Here is an 18378-nt window from a genome sequence, read left to right as displayed (position 1 = left end):
TAAAACTGGCAAAAGCTAAATAATGAAAACATTACTAGTCTATTTCTGGTTCTGTAAGAGATATAAATCATTACACTTAAATGCACCTGTTCTGAGTGTCATATAGTCATGACGGTATCAATAAAAGGAAAATAAGGCTTCTTAGCCATATTATTTTTAAATTTTCTTATCATAGTTAATATCCAAAAAAGTACTGTTTATTTTGATGACAGCTAAAACACCAGGTCACAGTGCTTCCTACAAATGGGTAGATGTTCATGTGTAAATTTTTGTTTCTTTCTCACAGCGCATGGATTTAGGAGAATGTACCAAAATCCACGATTTGGCCCTCCGAGCAGATTATGAGATTGCAAGTAAAGAAAGGGACCTCTTTTTTGAATTGGATGTAAGTTTTATTTTGTGTTAATTATTCCCTACTGTGAAGAGCCAAATACGGCACTAACAAGAATAATGTAACCTATGTAAGTTATGAAGCAGAATAATGAAATAGATGTCATTCCACCGCTCTCTGGCTGGGAGCTAGAACGTGGCCAGTACTGATTTGTGTCTGTGTGTCTATCATCCCTATTCGGTTCTATGTTTTGTATGTATCATTTTCTTTAAAAATGTTTCTTATTACATATTTTATGATTCCTTGGACATTGTGTTTATTCTTCTCTTTGAGTCTTATAAAAATGGTTTCATAGCATAGGTAATCTTTAATAACTTTTTTCCTTCAGTATTGTGTTCCAGTTTACATATTTTGTTGAGTATGGTTTGTTTGTTTTCATTGCTTCTTGAGTATTCCCCAAACTATCCATTTTGTGTTCATAGACAATTGGGTTGATACTAGTTTCTTTTTTAAATTTTTTATTCTTAAACTATTATGAACAGTGTTATAAATGTTCTTGAATATCTTCTTGGTGCACGTGTACAACGGTTTATCTAGGGTATATTCCTAGGAGAGGAATTGCTGGATTGTAGGAGAGGCACGTTTATTCTTGAAAGATCTGTAATGTTGTCTTTTTCTTTTTTCTCCCTGTTTGAGAATGTGTATCAGTTTACAGCCCTAATAGCAGTGTACACATCCTCACTAACATTTGGTATTGTCAGACCATTAACTTTTTGCAATTTAGTGGTTATAAAATGTCATTTTGTAACTTTATTGTCATTTTTGCCTCCCAAAGGAGCCTTTTTTAGACCTTTTCCCATAATTTGTCTACTTCCCCGCCATGAAATTTTGATACCACAGATACCCAGCATATCAGTTTATGTGATCCTTTCCAGGCCACTAACCATTGTAATATCTAAGATTTTTTTCACTCTTCATGACAAGTTTTCATCCCTGTCCCCATTGAGAATGCATGATTGTCACTCCATTCTATTTATTTATTTATTTAGATTTTTTTTTTTTTTGCCGTGCTCTGTTGCTTGTGGGATCTTAGTTCCCCGACCAGAGATTGAACCCAGGTCCCCTGCAGTGGAATCGCCGAGTCCTAACCACTGGACTGCCAGGGAATTCCCATGGAGTCACTCTGTTAGTTTTTTCTTTGTCCAAGTCCTCCATCCCTGGTTTGACCAGAGGTCAGTGAGGGGTTTGATGCCATTCGGGTTCCTCAGTGACGACTGGGAAGGCACTGAGCTTGGTGGGAGGAAGTCAGAGAAAAGCAAAACCAAGGAAAGACTTTTTTTTTTTCTGCCAATGGACATTTTAGAGATATATTATAGCTAGAGTCAATTCTACTTAAATCAGTAATCTTAAAAAGTGACTAAAATTATCATTTCTTTTTCAAGTACAGTCTTCAACATCAGCGTTGAATCTTTGAATTAACTAAAAATGCCTTTAGCAACAAACAGCTCAACTAATAGATGGGGCTTGGAGATGAAAGTTGTCTTTATTGTGAGTTTAAATTCTTCAGTACCTGAAAAACGCTTATGTAAAGAGACCATTACCTTGGGATATCAGAAAGAGTTAGATACACAGATGTATAGGTTAAATTTTCAGTTTTAGTAACATAATTTTTTTGGGTTAAGCATTTCTGCTACATGAGAATGTCAGTGTACTTTTTAAATGCCCTGATGAATTTATGCTGAAGAATAGATGAATAGAAGAAATTTAGACTACAGAAAGACTGAAACATATACGGTAATTTAGTATTTTATGAAAGGCATGTGTTCAGCCACTGTGGAGATGAATTTTTCAATGAACACTATTAGGAACTATGGATTAGCTAGTTGGGGGAAAAACCAGGTTGGATCCCCCAGAAGAGAATTTTGTTCTGTCATCTTGACATGTTATAAAGCCTAGAAGCTATAAGGGAAAGATGGATACATTTTTCTGAGTAGGGACTTAAAATATTAGCATATCAAAAATTCCTATACATAAAATAAGAATTCAACTGGGACAAAATATTTGCAGCACATATGACGAAGGGCAAGTATCCTTTGTATATAGAATTTATCATGATTGAGAAGAACTGTAACAATAGCTGAATAGAAAATGGGCAAAGGATAGAAAAGGACACTTTCTGGTAGGCATCTAATCCTATGGCAGATACTCACCCTCACTCATAGCTAAGGAGATGGAGAGTTAAGTAATCCTGATACACCTCCTGGATAATTGAGCATCTGAAGATGTGAAAGCACATCCCAGCAGTGCTAGTTCTGAGAGTATATCTGACCGATACTTTTGCATATGTACAAAGATAAATTTGCTCCAGAATATTCCTGCAGCATTAGAGCTGCAGAAAGCCAGAACACTGTAGGCTTCTTCAGTGAGGGCTTGGCTAAGTCATTGCTCTTCTTTACAATGGAATGATGTATAGCTATGGAAAGAGGATTGAGTTCAGTGTGGTTCAGTGTATGTTGTTGTGAAATTATCTTCAAGATAAAGAGGAAAAGCAAGTGTGATACGATGGCTTCTGTAGTGTGATTTTTAAAAAGGAAGGACATTTATACCCATTGACGTACCTAGATGTACAGAGTAGTTTTAGAAGAAACCAAGAGATTATGAACATTCTTGTCTTAGTTGGAGGGCTCAAGTGGGTCACGAGACCTTTTTGTATTGTGAAAATTTACCATTTGCAGGAATACCTTTTCCTGTTAAAGAGGTAACCACCTGTCCTTTCAACTCCTTAAAAATCATATTTGACCTAACAGATGGCTCATGTTGAAATGTTTGATGGCTAGTGCTGTAAACTTACGCAGGAGGCCTCCTGTCCTGAAGAACGAAGGGTGACTTGGAGCAGCTGTGTTTGTGGGAGGGCAGTCTTGTCAGGTGGCTCTCAGCATGTCAAATGCTTGTATACACTTGTTCCAGAATTCTGCTGGGACTGTATCTTAGTGATATGTGTTAATGGGTACACAGAAAAGGTGCCCATTGCAGCTTTCTTTGTGAAAGTAAAAGACTGAAGTAAAAAGAGGAGGATGTACTGGAACTGTTTATTAGTGGGGGCTACTTGCGTAAGGTGTGGTCCTGCCACACAGTGAGTGGTGCTTTGTGGAGCGCTAAGCAGGTACCTCTGGGTGTTAGGGAGAGTTTACCATAAAAAGGTTTTTTAAATAATGGCTTTAAGATATAATTCACAAGCCATAAAATTTACCCTGCCTTAAAATTTTTAACATATATATATATCAGTAGTGTTTAGATATGCATGGGTTTATTTATTTATTTATTTATTTTATTTTTGGCTGCGTTGGGTCTTCGTTGCTGCGTGAGGGCTTTCTTTAGTTGTGGCGAGTGGGGGCTACTCTTCGTTGTGGTGCACGGGATGGGTTACTTTGATAGAGGTAAATGTGGCCTGACTTTAAAATACCAAACTAAAATAACTTTTTTTCCCTTAGTTATGCAGAATAAACTTAGAAGGAAAAAATAAAGTGCTTTTCCAGAATATAGATTTGTTAAAAGAATTTGATAAAAATCCAATTTTTAAATCTCTTCGGTAGGAAACGTAACTGTTACAGATTCCAGGTGAAAAGTCTTCCCTTTCCATGTGACTAGCCATCCAGCACCTGTCTTCAGAGGTCACTTGTATCTTTCAAAGATAGGCCATTCAGGGTGAACAGATATATATATATATATATATATACACATATATATATGTATGTATAAGTATATATATGTATGTATGTAGGTATATATATGTATATATGTATATGTCAGAAAGGCTAGTTGTGATTTTTCTTGTCAAAATTGCAATTTTGATAAATCAGAACACCTCAGAAGCTTTTCGGCCAGGTGTGGCCAGTGGACTGACTCTTGCTATCACTGACCTGTTGCTGCCTCCTGATGACCTGCTGTTGGTGCTAGGCTCCTAGCCTGCCACGTATGTAGCCTGTGGACTGTTCAGTTCCCAGGCGTGGGACCAGCAGCTCCCATGTTGAGGTTGGTTTCTGGAGAGACTACAGTGTAGTCATCGCTATTGGAAGATGGACACAGGTTTTGTTTTCACAAGTTGTGAACCATCGCTAAATCATGACTTGTTCTGATTTTTCTTAATAACTTGTATTTATGTATCTCACCAAGTGTTTTGGTAGAATATCTTCACTGTTGACAGTGAATCTGTGAGGTGAGCCAAACATTTATCTCCAGAGTCTCTGAAAGTATAATAAGATTGATGCCAGAATTAATGCAGGCAGCATCAAGTGACGCTGGGAGAGGAATCATTCCGTTTAGCAGATCAGTCAGGGATATTTAGGAGCTATTTTTATCTAGGTTGTGTTAGAAAGACAGCTGACAAAAAAAGTACAGCATTTATTTTGTCTTCATATTGAAAAAATTAAATATATTAATGTAACAGGCATTTGAATTATATTTTAAGCCATGTTTATCATACAAGGTTTTTTTTTAATTTATTTATTTTTGACTGCGTTGGGTCTTCGTTGCTGCGTGTGGGCTTTCTCTGGTTGCAGTGAGCAGGGGCTACTCTTTGTTGTGGTGTGTGGACTTCTCATTGCAGTGGCTTCTCTTGTTGCGGAGCACGAGCTCTAGGTGCGTGGACTTCAGTAGCTGTGGCTCGCAGGCTCAGTAGTTGTGGTGCACGGGCTTAGTTTCTCCACCGCATGTGGGATCTTTCCAGGCCAGGGCTTGAACCTGTGTCCCCTGCATTGGCAGGTGGATTCTTAACCATTGCGTCACCAGGGAAGTCCCTCGGTAAATCTTTTATAAGAGGTCATCAGCCCTTTATACTACTTTCAGGTATTTATAGACTTTGAGTCCCCTCTCAGCAATTTGTAAGAAATTGTCCTAGAAGAATAATTGCCTATGTATGAGAAGACTTAAGATGTTTATTGCATCATTTTGGATTAGTGAAAAGTGAAAAAATGCAAATGTGTATTCATTGTGGAATGGTTATAGTTGTGTTAAAATACAGTGAAACACAGCTATAGATACAGAAGATGCGTGTATTGATGTGAAAAATGAAAAAAGCTTGAAAAACTCCTAAATGGAGTAAAAATTGTTTGCTTTTATATGCGTTTTGATACAATTTTAAAAGGTATATACCAAGCTCTTAAGTGACTATTTCTTAGGGGAGGAGAAAGAATTATGCTTTCTTTTCTTTTTTTCCTTTTTTGACTCATGGTGTTCAGGATCTTAATTCCCCAACTAGGGGTGGAACCAGTGCACCCTGTAGTGGAACCACGGAGTCCTAACCACTGGACCGCCGGGGAATTCCAAATTATGCTAAGTCGTGAAAAGTTATTAGGTCCAGTCAGGTTGCTAAAATAGTAGGCAGAAATGAAAATTTAAAGGTATTTCTACCTTGTAACTTACTTCTACAAATCTCTTATCTTAAGGAAGTACAGTGGCCTCTTAAACAACACAGGTTTGAACTGTGTTGGGTCCACTTACATATGGATTTTTTTTCAATAAATACATACTACAGTACTACACGATCCATCGCTAACCCCCTCATTGTTCAAGGGTCAACTGTAATTGAAAACACAGGCAAACACTGGTACACAAAGATGTTTGTGGTAGGTAGCGTTGTTTATAAGATTGAAAAGTTGGATGCAACAAAAAAGGCTCAATGATGAATGAGCAAATTATGATGCACTCAAATGGTAGACTGTGCCCTTGAAACTTTGTGACACCTGTTCAATGACTTAAAATTCCTTAGGATATCATGAGAAAGACAAAGATAAAATTGTGTATACTGGAGATTTCTGTGTGCTCTCCTTGGAAGCATGTGGCTGAATCAGAATTCATTGACTATCATGGAAAACGCCAAAAGCCCCCTTTCCCTGTGCCCCTCCCGCTCCCTGGAGGCAGTCCCTTACCACAGCTTTAAGGTGGAAGGAGGCAACAGCTTGCTGCTCAAATGCCACAGGCTGACCTTGGATGGTCAGGGTTTTTTGTTTGTTTTTTGGTTTGTTTGTTTTACCATGGAGAATCTCATACATCAGAAGGAGGTGTAACAGTATAATGAATCTCCATGTACCCATCACTCAGCATCAGGAATGATCAGCTCAGGACCAACTGTGTTTCATCTTTGTGTACCCACTTCTCACAAATCTCAAAACAAACCTCACACATCCTGTCATCTCATCTGTAAATATTTCAGTGTTGCCATTGGCTTTTGAAGTTCTCTTTACTCTGCATACAAAGATCTGGTATTATATTTGGTTATGACAGAATCTCCTTACTAGCATGTTGTTTGTTGTTGTTTTTTTTTTTAACTGAAATATAGTTGATTTACAATGTTGCATTAGTTTTTTGTGTACAGCAAAGCGATTCAGTTATACATATATATAAATTCTTTTTCAGATTCTTTTCCATTATAGTTTATTACAAAATACTGAATATAGTTCCCTGTGCTGTGCAGTAGGACCTTGTTTGTCTGTTTTGTATATAGTAGTTTGTATCTTATTAGCATTGTTTCTAAAAATATATTGAGGAAAAATTTAAACATGCAGAAGTAAACAGAATAATATAATGAGATCTCTGGGTTTCATCTCCCAGTTTTCAGTGATTGTTGACGTGAAGACTCTTATTTCATCTTTATTCTTGTCTTTCCACACTGGATTATTTTACAGTAGTTCCTAGACATAGAATTTCATCTGTAAGTACTGCAAATAGTACATCTAGAAGATAATTTTATTTAAAGTATTGGTAATTTAAGAAATAATTTTTTAACATTATCTAAGTCCTCAAATTTCCCAGACTATCTCAAAAAGTATTTTTTTTACGATCATTTGTTTGACTCAGAATTCAAAGTAAGAGCCACACATTAGGATGTATTGTAAGTCATTTTAAATCTGTTTGAAGAAATTAATTTTTAAGTCTCTCATATCCTGGATTTTGCTGATTGCATCCTTATAATGCAGTCTTTTTAATGTGTTTTCCTTTATCTTTGAAACTTCCTATAACCTGGGAGTTAGATCTGGAAGCTTGACGGTCAGAATCAGGTTCTCGTTTGACAGAGTAGTGCAGGGGCCGGGCTGGGCACTGGCTGGTGCGTCACCTCGGGTGGCAAAACGTCAGTGGAATTGGGTGGCACAGGCAGCCTGACCTGGTTGCACAGGCCCCCATCAGCCTTTGGCCTCATGCTTCAAGCAGCAGTTGAGGATTATTGCCTAGATCAGTTATGTCACTAGGGTTACTGCTTGTCCGTTGTTTATTTATTTATTTATTTGGCTGCATTGGGTCTTAGTTGCGGCACACAGGATCTTTCTTTGCAGCGCACGGGCTCTTTTTTGTGGCGCATGTGTTCAGTAGTTGCAGCACACAGGCTCAGTAGTTGCAGATCGCAGGCTCTCCAGTTGTGGCATGCAGTCTTAGTTTCCCCACAGCATATGGAATCTTAGTTCCCTGACCAGGGATTGAACCTGCATCACCTTCATTGGAAGGCGGACTCTTCACCACTGGACCACCAGGGAAGTCCTGTCAGTAACTTAAAAACATGTAAAACACTCACGTGATTAAGAGTTTGAGATATGAAAGGTATGTTGTGAAGCCTGCCTCTTTCTCTGTTCTTTAGCCCCCTGGTTGGCCCCAGAGGTAACCAGTTGTTTGGTTTCTTCTCTTTCCTTCAGAGATTATGTGGATACCTGAGGGACATGTATCTCTACTTTCTATTTTATTTTATTTTTATAAATTTTATTTATTTATGGCTGTGTTGGGTCTTCGTTGCTGTGCACAGACTTTCTCTAGTTGTGAGCGGAGGCTACTCTTCGTTGCGGTGTGTGGGCTTCTCATCACAGTGGCTTCTCGTTGTGGAGCACAGGCTCTAGGTGCGCAGGCTTCAGTAGTTGTGGCACGTGGGCTCAGTAGTTGTGGCTTGGCGGCTCCAGAGTGCAGTATCAGTAGTTGTGGCACATGGGTTTAGTCGCTCCGCAGCATGTGGGATCTTCCCGGACTGGGGCTCAAACCCGTGTCCCCCGCATTGGCAGGCGGATTCTTAACCACTGTGCCACCAGGGGAACCCTCTATTTTTTTTTAAACACAAATAGTAGTCTGCTGTACACATGCTCTATATCTGCCCCCCCTTCCCTTTTTTTTGGTTTAAGTTTTCAGCATATCTTTGAGATTATTTCCTATTGTATAGTGTACTTCATCCTTTTGTGTCTACGTAGTATTCCACAGGATGTTTGTCTGTTTTATAGGACCATGCCCTGTTGATGGTCATAGTGCTGCATTGCACATTGGCACATTGTGAGTGTATCTAGGAAAGATCCCTAGAAGCAGGACTGTTGGCCCAGAAAGGATGTGCTTTTGTCGTTTTGGTAGTTAGTGTCATGGAGTTCTCCAGAGGGGTGAATGATCCCACCAGTGATGTGTGAGAGTTCCCATTTTCACATCTTTACTAACAGAGCAGCGAGTTACCAAACTTTCAGTTTTTGCCAATCAGAAAGGTGTAAAAAGGTATTTCTTTGTGGGCCTGACAGGGTTGTCATAAAGGTGTTTCTCTGTGTAGGTGTTCACTGCCTAGACCCTCAGCTTGGGCTGATGGCTGGGACCTCTGGCACTTTTCCACCCCAAATTCAGGTTATCTGGGAGAAAGTGCCTCACCATTGGCTCCTTCTAGCCCAGTACAGCCTCATTCTGACTGCACCAGGGCCAGGCCTTGATTTCTTGAGAGTGTTATGGAATTCCCTAGGACAGGGAATTGGTCATCTCTATAAATACATCTCAAGTTTTTCAACTTGAACACAGACACACAGAACATTAAGGTTACAGGGCAGCCCATTTCTTCAGTGTTCACATGTGGAAAATGTAAAGATTTGCTTCTCTCTAATTCAGTGAAAATATGGTTCACTTTTCCCCCACATTGTCTTGCTTTGTGATGTTTTATTTGACAGGTTTCCAGAGCAACACACCATATCAACTAATGGGACCGGTTCTGCTTACACCTGGTCTCTGTAGGTGTGCAGTGTGACAGTCACGCTTTTCCAGTCAGGTCCTGGGTGAGAGTCCTTGTGTGACCCTGGGCAAGTTATTTTGCCCTTTTCTATTTTCTATAAACTGGGCTGGTGAAAACTGCCTCAGAGCTGTGAGGACTAAGTGTAGGTACTTTGGAGTCAAACCACAAGGGGCTTTGCATCCTGATGCCATCGCTCAGGAGTTTGGAGACTGTGCCTCCATTTCTTCATCTGAAAATTGGGTACCTTGAGAGCCCCTGCGTGGCTGTATTGAGGCACACGTTTGCTGTGACTGTTCTGCTGACAGCATGGGCTCCTCTTAGGCTCACTGATGCTGCTAGGCAGGCAGGGTCAGGGAGAGCACTTCATGGTCCTGTGTGTGGACGGACAGCCTCCAGCGGCAGTGAGACCTGTGTGCCCCCTGTGCCAGCGGTGTGCCCAGGCCCCCTGAGTAGTTCATGGTTCATCACACCACCCCTGAGTTACAAAGGTGGATAACTTCCTAGTAAGTGGTACCTTGTGATTAGGACTTAATTTTTAGATTTGAGTACTTTTTTTTTTTTTAATCATTTAAACCTGCTTTTTTTTTTTTTTGGCTGCGTTGGGTCTTCATTGCTGCGTTCAGGCTTTCTCTAGTTGCGGTGTGAGGGGGCTACTTTTCGTTGCAGTGCATGGGCTTCTCATGTGGTGGCTTCTCTTGTGGCAGATCACGGGCTCTAGGGGCGCAGGCTTCAGTAGTTGAGGCTCGCAGGCTCTAGAGTGCAGGCTCAGTAGTTGTGCACGGGCTTAGTTGCTCCACGGCATGTGGGATCTTCCCGGGCCAGGGCTTAAACCTGTGTCCCCTGCATTGGCAGGCGGATTCTTAACCACTGTACCACCAGGGAAACGCTAAACCTGCTTTTTGATTTAGGAACCAATCTGGAATTGAGAAGCACATTGAAGAGAGGGAGGGGCAGTAGGACAGAGCCATCTTTTAAAGAACATGGCAGTTAAGAGACGTCTCTGCAGTATGTCTAGTCTGTGTTGTGAAGTTTACCATTTAATTTTTAGCTTATCAGATGTCTGAGTCAGTTTATATTTTGCTTAGATGCAGCTGGTTGCCTTGATTGGTAAAAGCACTGGCAGAACTGTCAATGTGTATTCCCCACTCAATCCCTGTTGAGCAGATCCCTGGCTGTGTCAGGTGTGAGATCCCTCTTTTTGGGTAGACAATAGAGGAACTCTGCATCAAAGTCTCAGCACGTGTGCATGCATGACCCTTGCACCTCTCAGGCTGGTCTGTTAGGAGCTGTTGTTCCAGGTGAGCACAGATGGTACGTGACCCGAGTCAGCTCACTGGCGCTCTGATCCTGGCAAGTCCCCACCTTGTCAGCAGAGCTGGTCAACTTGACATACTTCCAGGAAATGCAGTGCATGCGTGCAAACAAATGCCAGTCATCGGCTTTCCTGCTCGTTTGATTTGAACATAGTGAAATGTTTATTGAGAATATTTGGGGACCAATGACAGGAAAGAGGTCCTGAGTTCCAAGTGTGTGGAGTGAAATCTGGGAGTTGGCCTTGTGGGCAGTGGGGCTTGGCACCATCACGAGCCTCTTCCCTGTCTTGACCTACTCCCAAGTATGCATTCATTTGAAAAGAGGGGACTGTAATCCTCTCCAGTGTCCCTACTGTCCATTCCAGTGTCACACCAATCCTTGAGGAGTGCTCTGTCCTGACCATATTTGGAGGAAGAGACATAGATTATCACTCCTTTGGTCCGTTGGCCTAACTTTCACCTGCCTTATTATCATTTCCACCCAGAACTTTCCTTTCTCTATTTTTCAGCGGTGGATCATTCACCCTGTCTAACCCGGTCATCCACTGCTAACCTCACTTGCTGTCTATGTAACATGATGCTGACTTCAGCAACTTGGGAGGTGCTACTTATCACTGGTCCTAGCCTGACAGTTGGGAAAGTGATGTCCTGTTTGTATGTTTATCTGAAGTTATGTTGGGGCCTTTGACTAATTACGGCAAATTAAGTGCTTAGCATATGTGACTGCTTATTAATTGGTATTTTATTGATTCCCACCAACTCTTTTCAGAGTGTCTTTTCCTTTACCTTTTTGGGTAAGTAGTAACCAGTTTTCCCGCTACTTTAGACGGTGGGCAATAACTAAACGTGTTCACAGCTCTCAGTAACACTTGTTCTATTGTTTTGTTTTGAGGTGGAAGGGGGAACTCTACCCTCAGAGCATGAGGGAATAATATTTACGTGGCTCACAAAGACCAGTGAGTACATCATCTGCATCTCCCACGACTCACCAGGAGAGGGCCTCTGACGTTAGCTCAGTCCAGCCTTTTCTGACCCTCGGAGACCACTGTTAGTTATGGCCAGGTGTTTTAATTTTCCTCAGAAATTTCTTGGAAACGTTGTTGAGGGATGGGGGTTCTTTTACAAATTTTGGAAATAAATAAATCAGATGAGAAGACATGCTTTTGAGTGGTCATTTGGTTTAACAGAGCCCCTTAATTGAATGTGATTGTGGACATTTTAGCTGTAGTGTAGCTTCAGATCTTCCCACTGAACCTACAGGCTTTAAGAACCAACCCAGGACTGTTATTTCCTATCGAACACGTGAGTTCTGAGGTCGTAGGCATGTCACTGACTGTAGCTCTCTGCCTCTCCTGAGCTAGGCGATGGATCACTTGGAGTCCTTTATTGCTGAGTGTGATCGGAGAACTGAGCTTGCCAAGAAGCGGCTGGCAGAGACGCAGGAGGAGATCAGTGCAGAAGTTTCCGCAAAGGTATGCTGGGGAGGCCTTCGCCTCACATTGTTGTCGTAAGAACTGGGCTGCCACCGGGCTAGCAGTCACGGTCACTGCTGAGTGTGCATCTTTGGGGTGGATGGTACCCACTGCCTTGGCTGTTCCCAGTGAGGAGGGAAGGCCGTCGCTGAGCTCTTAGCCCCTCCCCACACTGTGCGTGTGGGTTTTTTTGTTTTGTTTTGTTTTTTGTGTGTGTGTGCGCACGTGTGCGTATGTTTTAAAGTTTCTTTTTTTTTTTTTTTTTAACATTCCTACATAAAACAGGAAATGAGAAAAGTTAGCAGGGAAATGGTTAAACTGTGGTGCATCCATATCATGGAAGAAGAAAGTAGATCTGTGTGAAATTGGCCTGTGTGTCATCTGGATGACCCTTGTCTCTTCAGTGGAACTCTCTTCAGTGTCTTTTTTCCTTTCAGTTTTATAAAAGCATTTCTTAGGAAATAGTTGCAAACTGGATCAACGGTGCCATTTTATTTCTGAAAGCAAATCCCAAAAATTAGGCATTTTGCTTACAGTATAAGTGTATGCATTTAGACCCATGCATTTTTTTACCCTTACCCAGAAGATTGAACTGTAGTAGAAGGCATAAAAAGAGATGGTCTAGAAGCTGACCCACATGATGGTCCTTGCAACCGGTTGGCAGTAACAGCGGTGCCACTGCTTTTATTGGAACGTGGTGCACAGGTCTAGTTATGATCAGTCTCAGTGGTGGCGTTAAGGATGTCGTAATTGTTAGAATTCACATGTCATCATTGAGGGTTTCCAGCTGTTCTAATATTTTCAGTGGAACAGACCAGAAATGCAACAAGAGAAACACTTGTTTTCTTTGCATTAAAAAATCTGTTGTTTTTAGATGTCTCCTTACCTGATTGTTTCTCTCTCGTAGGCAGAAAAAGTACATGAGTTGAACGAAGAAATAGGGAAGCTTCTTGCTAAAGCTGAACAGCTAGGAGCTGAAGGAAATGTGGATGAATCCCAGAAGATTCTTATGGAAGTGGAGAAAGTCCGTGCAAAGAAAAAAGAAGCTGAGGTTGGTGACAAAAATGTCTTAGAGAGGGAGGAAGTAGTAACTCCAGAGTTGACCTTTTGGGCAAAGATTAAGCCATGCCTTCTTTTTTTGTATACATATTGGGAAGGAGTTGGAAATAAGGTGGTATATTGTCAGGATTGTACGGTTTAGAGTCAGCACACACTGGGGTTTGTGTCTTCACTCTGCCCCTGTGACCCCGTGTGGCCTCAGACTAGGCACTTGCCAGCTCTGCGCATTATTCCCACGTGTAGAGTGCGTCCTGAGTATAACAGTCAGCGGAGGAGTGTTAGTGAGCACCTGCCGTCCTGTCCATCTGGCTCCCAGGGAGGGGGCAGCGTGGTGGGTGTTCACCTGGTGTAATTGGGCCAGACTTGCATTGCAGATGCTATGTACAGTGAGGCCTGGTGCTTAGTGACACTGTGTCCTCAGTAGAGAGACCCGTGCAGGTTGCGGGTGGTACCCAGGTGGTGTCCGCTAGGCTGCCAGGCCAGGACACACTGCTGTGTGGTGGAGAAGCTGAGTCAGGGACTCAATGTCTGTATCCATGACAACCGTTTTCCTCCTAGATGATTTCCTCTGTTGCATACTCCCTGGTTCTCAAATCTCACTGCTGGAATCGGAGATGGCTTGGGCAGGCTTCCAGAACGGTGGGAATGGTAGTCAGAGGAAGACGGGGCGGGTGTGTTCCTTTAGTAAGTGTTTGTCAAACTCCAGCTATGGGCCAGGCACTTCTCTAGTTGTGAGCAAGCCGGAAGACTCCCTCTCCTGTTGGAGATGATACTGCTGTGGGGAGGGGGGCCAGGCAGAAAGGAATGTGAGCAACGGATAAGATTAATTCTGATGAAGATGGGTGCACTTGGGGGGTGCAGGGCGTGTCCAGGTAGGACAGAGGGACCCTGGAAGGCCCTTAGCTGAGACCAGATGAGAAGGTTCTCAAGAATGGTGGGTAGAGGTGAGATGGTGGAGTGGGCGGTGCCCCAGTGCAGGGCTGGTTTTGGTTGTTGCTGCACCCCCGGCTTGTCATGGTGCCTGATACATAGTAGCAGCTCAGCGATGACACAACGATTCTCAGCTGAATACACGAATCCTGCTGACTGCCTGTGGGTGTTCGAGCGAGGCCCACTCAGGCAATGACGTGTGCATGAAGAGTCGCAAGTCCTGCGTAGAAATCCTACACGGCTGTATACTAAACCCCTGTGTACTTAAATGGGAAATTTATGTTTATATGTAAAAAAAAAAAAGTCAGGCTCCCTCGGTTGCTGACAGCTCCAGCAGAAAGGCCAGAGGGTCAGGAAGGAAGCTCTGCGGCCTCTTAGCGAGTCCTGAGGCCAAGCCTTCCTGCTTTGAAGAGCAGAGCAGACACCAGAAACCCGTGAGATGGCTCCAAGATTTATGCATAGGCTGAATGATTGTAGATGTGGGGTTCACCACTTGGATGTCTGCAGACAGCCAAGAGGGCAGCAGGATAGGGGACCCATGGCAACTTGTGCCCAGGACTCCAAGCATCCTTGCTAGAAGGCAGGTGCAAGGACGCTCACAGCAGAACTGGTAAAATGAGCAACCGTCGGTAACCTGGAAAACCACCCATGGACAAACAGCCATGTGCCCCTGAAATGGAGTCCTGCAGCAGTGAACGAACTGAACACATCTGCCTGCCACATCCTGGAGAGAGCTCTCCAGCAGCACAGGTGGGAGAAAGACCTGTAGTGCTGACGCAGGACTTCTAAATGCCCCAGGTGCACACATGGTTTATGGGTCCACATGTGCAATGAAGTACAGAGACAGCACTGAAGATTATGCTGAACGCACACGAATGCCTCTGGGGAGGGAGAGAACAGACACTAGAGAGGGAAACATCAGGAACTGAATTTCCATCATAATGTTCTATATCTTTCATTAAAAGAAAAACAAAAACCTTAAGCAGAAGTGCTGAATATGGTGGGTACACTATTTGTGATATTATTCTGCCCCTCTCTGTAGTTGTAAAACTTTGAATGCCTTCCTCTAATCTCTTTCAAAATCAATTGTAATTATTCTGAGTGAAAAAAGTCAATCCCAAAGGGTTAAATATTATGTGGATCTGTTATATAACATTCTTAAAATGACCAAACCATAAGAATGGAGAGCAGATTGGTGGTCACCAGGAGTCAGAGAAGTGGGTGTGGCTGTGAAGGGGCAGCAGGCAGGACCTTTGTGGTGATGGATGTTCTGAACCTTGACTGTATCACTCAGTGTTCTTTCTGTGATGTTGTGCTATAGTTTTTAAAGATAGAACCATTGGGGGAAACTGGGTAAAGAGTACGCAGCACCTCTCTGTATCATTTCTTAGGATGACGAGACAGCCTTGCCTCCTGCTAAGGGGAGGAAGAGCACCCTACCCCATCCTGTTCTGTCCTGTAGTTCTGAGGAAGGCCTATGGGGGGCACTCAGGTGATGAGGATGGGGACAGTGGCCAGAGTAAGGACAGTGGGGGTCCTGGGCACTAGAGTGCCTTTCTGTACCTTTGCCGGTTTAGTGAGTGATGTGATGTCTTATTTTGATTTGCATTTCCTAGGGAACATTTTGAATGTGTGAATTAATGGAAGATTACTACATTCAGTCTTCCCTTTAAGGGCAAATGATTATTGAAATGCATTTCTTAAACCTAGATTTTGAAGGAATGTTTTAACTTGAGCACAAGCGACAGTAACCATGTTCTGGTTCATTTTCTTTTGTGTTTCGTGTATTTTGCTTTGAAGCCGAGTGACTTTTTTTTTAATTAATTTTTGGCTGCATTGGGTCTTTGTTGCTGCACGCAGGCTTCCTCTAGTTGCAGTGAGTGGGGGCTGCTCTTCATTGCAGTGCGTGGGCCTCTCATTGTAGTGGCTTCTCTTGTTGTGGAGCATGGGCTCTAGGCGTGCGGGCTTCAGTAGTTGTGGCGTGTGGGCTCAGTAGTTGTGGCTCACGGCCTCTAGAGCGCAGGCTCAGTAGTTGTGGCGCACAGGCTTAGTTGATCTGCGGCATGTGGGATCTTCCCAGACCAGGGCTCAAACCCATGTCCCCTGCATTGGCAGGCGGATTCTTAACCACTGTGCCACCAGGGAAGTCCCTAGTGACTTCTTAGGATTAGACTCAGACTGCACTGGCTGCAGGAGGGAGTGTGCTTTGTTCCATTTGGCACACTTCCTCCTTTGAAGAGAGTGTCTAATGTATTTGTCCTTCCAAATTTTAGCTTTTGGAGCTGCGTTGGGATACAGTTTCCTGAACATTGGGACAATCTCCGTAGATACTCCTGTGTTTTTTGCTCGTCTCTTTGGTTTAGGTTTTTTGTTTGTTTTTTAAGACCCCTGTTGAAGATTCTCCCCTCTTGTTTCTTTCGTCTTTGCAGAGCTCTCCACCATAGCAGGGACTCACCTTCCCTGCTAGCCTTTTAGCACACACAGCATCCTGTGTGTCTGAGTGTCCTGAATACCCCTTGTTGCTTTGAAATCGTGACTGGTAGTTCATTTCTTAAACAACTAAAATTGGGCTGGTTACAAGAATCTGAAGCTTTGAAAACGATTCAGTTTTTATGTATTTGAAAGTCATCTCGGACTTCCCTGGTGGTGCAGTGGTTAAGAATCCACCTGCCAGTGCAGGGGACACGGGTTTGAGCCCTGGTCTGGGAAGATCCCGCATGCCGTGGAGCAACTAAGCCCATGTGCCACAACTACTGAGCCTGCATGCCACAACTACTGAAGCCCGCATACCTAGAGCCCGTGCACCGCAACAAGAGAAGCCCCCGCAACGAAGAGTAGCCCCCGCTCGCCACAACTAGAGAAAGCCCGCGCAGCAACGAAGACCCAACACAGCCAAAAAATAAATAAACCATTAAAAAAAAATAAAAGTCATCTCTAGGGAATTCCCTGGTGGTCTAGTACTTAGTACTTGGCACTTTCACTGCCAGGACCCTCGGGTTCAATCCCACATGCCACATAGCCAAAAAAAAAAAGTCATCTCTGTAGTCCCTTCACATACTTCCATTTTAGGGGCTGAGTAGACAGTGACATTTGACTCTCACTCTCTTCCCATTCTCCAGGAAGAATACAGGAATTCCATGCCTGCATCCAGTTTTCAGCAGCAGAAGCTGCGTGTTTGTGAAGTCTGTTCAGCCTACCTTGGTCTCCATGACAATGACCGTCGTCTTGCAGACCACTTCGGGGGCAAGTTACACTTGGGGTTCATTCAGATCCGTGAGAAGCTCGATCAGTTAAGGGTATGTTAATGTGTTGTGTTTCTGAAGAAACCCGAGAAGTTTTCTGATTGTCTTCACATCTCTTTGCTTTTAGAAAACCTTGTGTTCTTTTTTGTTTTTGTTTTGTTTTTGGGGGGGGGGTTTGGTGGAGGTACTGAAAACCTTCTGTTCTGATTCTAAGATCATGCCTTGGTTTTATACTTGAGTTTTACAGTGAACTACTCAGATTTCATCCATATGTTCCCACAAGAGATCTAAGATCTCAGAATCCAGCAGAGCCTGGGATATTTATTTAGTCTGCTACCCCTTGTTTACAGAGGAAAATGGCAGAATTCAGTCCCACGGTACAGAGAGTTCTCGTACCCCTCTGAAAACACTTCTGTTGGTGATGGGAAAGAGCCAGTAGTCTGCAATTTTTTTTCTTGGACAGAGGCGGACACATGGAGGGTGGTCTGGCTAGAAGGATGAGAAGGTGATGGGGCATTTTCTGATAGCCCTGCCCCACTGCTGGATGCCTGTGCCCCTTCCTCGGGGCTCCTCCTTGTTCTGGGTTAAGCTCTACAACATTCGACATCTTGGGTACGGAATGCCAAGGAGGAAGATTAAATAAGTTTGTGATATTTTGAATTGTCTTCTTCAAATGGATGGTGCTTTCCGTAATTGTGTACTGGGACCCTATGATGGGATGCTGGGAAATGTGCAGGCCTTTTATCCAGACACCTGAAATCTTTTGGAAGGATAGACACATGGCACCTGACTGTAGGACACCACGATAGTCAAGGCCTTGGGCCTTGTGTGCCCCCAGGAAGGAGCAGCGGATGGCAGGGCCCTGCATCCAAGGACGGTCCCCCATAAGTGATGTGCGACTCGGCCCTGGGAGAGGGAGCTGGGTGGCAGTCTCAGCACTGGTCTTGAAACATTTGCTCCTGTGCTCCCAGTAGAATTTTGAAAAATGATATTCTTTGTCACACATTTTTAAGTTGGAATT

General features: G+C 43.1%; 1 protein-coding gene across 3 annotated transcripts in view; it reads left to right on the top strand.

Moving 5' to 3' along the window:
• Window positions 1-18378, top strand: part of LUC7L (LUC7 like) — a 30388-nt gene that overhangs the window by 5955 nt on the left and 6055 nt on the right. For all 3 annotated transcript variants that reach the window (XM_029220048.1, XM_029220047.1, XM_029220049.1), the window contains 4 exons: window positions 287-385; window positions 12016-12126; window positions 13034-13177; window positions 17235-17411. In XM_029220048.1, the coding sequence (XP_029075881.1) occupies window positions 287-385; window positions 12016-12126; window positions 13034-13177; window positions 17235-17411 (531 nt within the window). The remainder of the gene's footprint in view (window positions 1-286; window positions 386-12015; window positions 12127-13033; window positions 13178-17234; window positions 17412-18378) is intronic.

The sequence above is a fragment of the Monodon monoceros genome, unplaced genomic scaffold (assembly GCF_005190385.1).
Source record: "Monodon monoceros isolate NGI ecotype Baffin Bay Population unplaced genomic scaffold, NGI_Narwhal_1 Super_Scaffold_13, whole genome shotgun sequence".
Taxonomy (NCBI): domain Eukaryota; kingdom Metazoa; phylum Chordata; class Mammalia; order Artiodactyla; family Monodontidae; genus Monodon; species Monodon monoceros.
The sequence above is the reverse complement of the archived record's forward strand: the minus strand, read 5'-3'. Positions and strand labels throughout refer to the sequence as shown.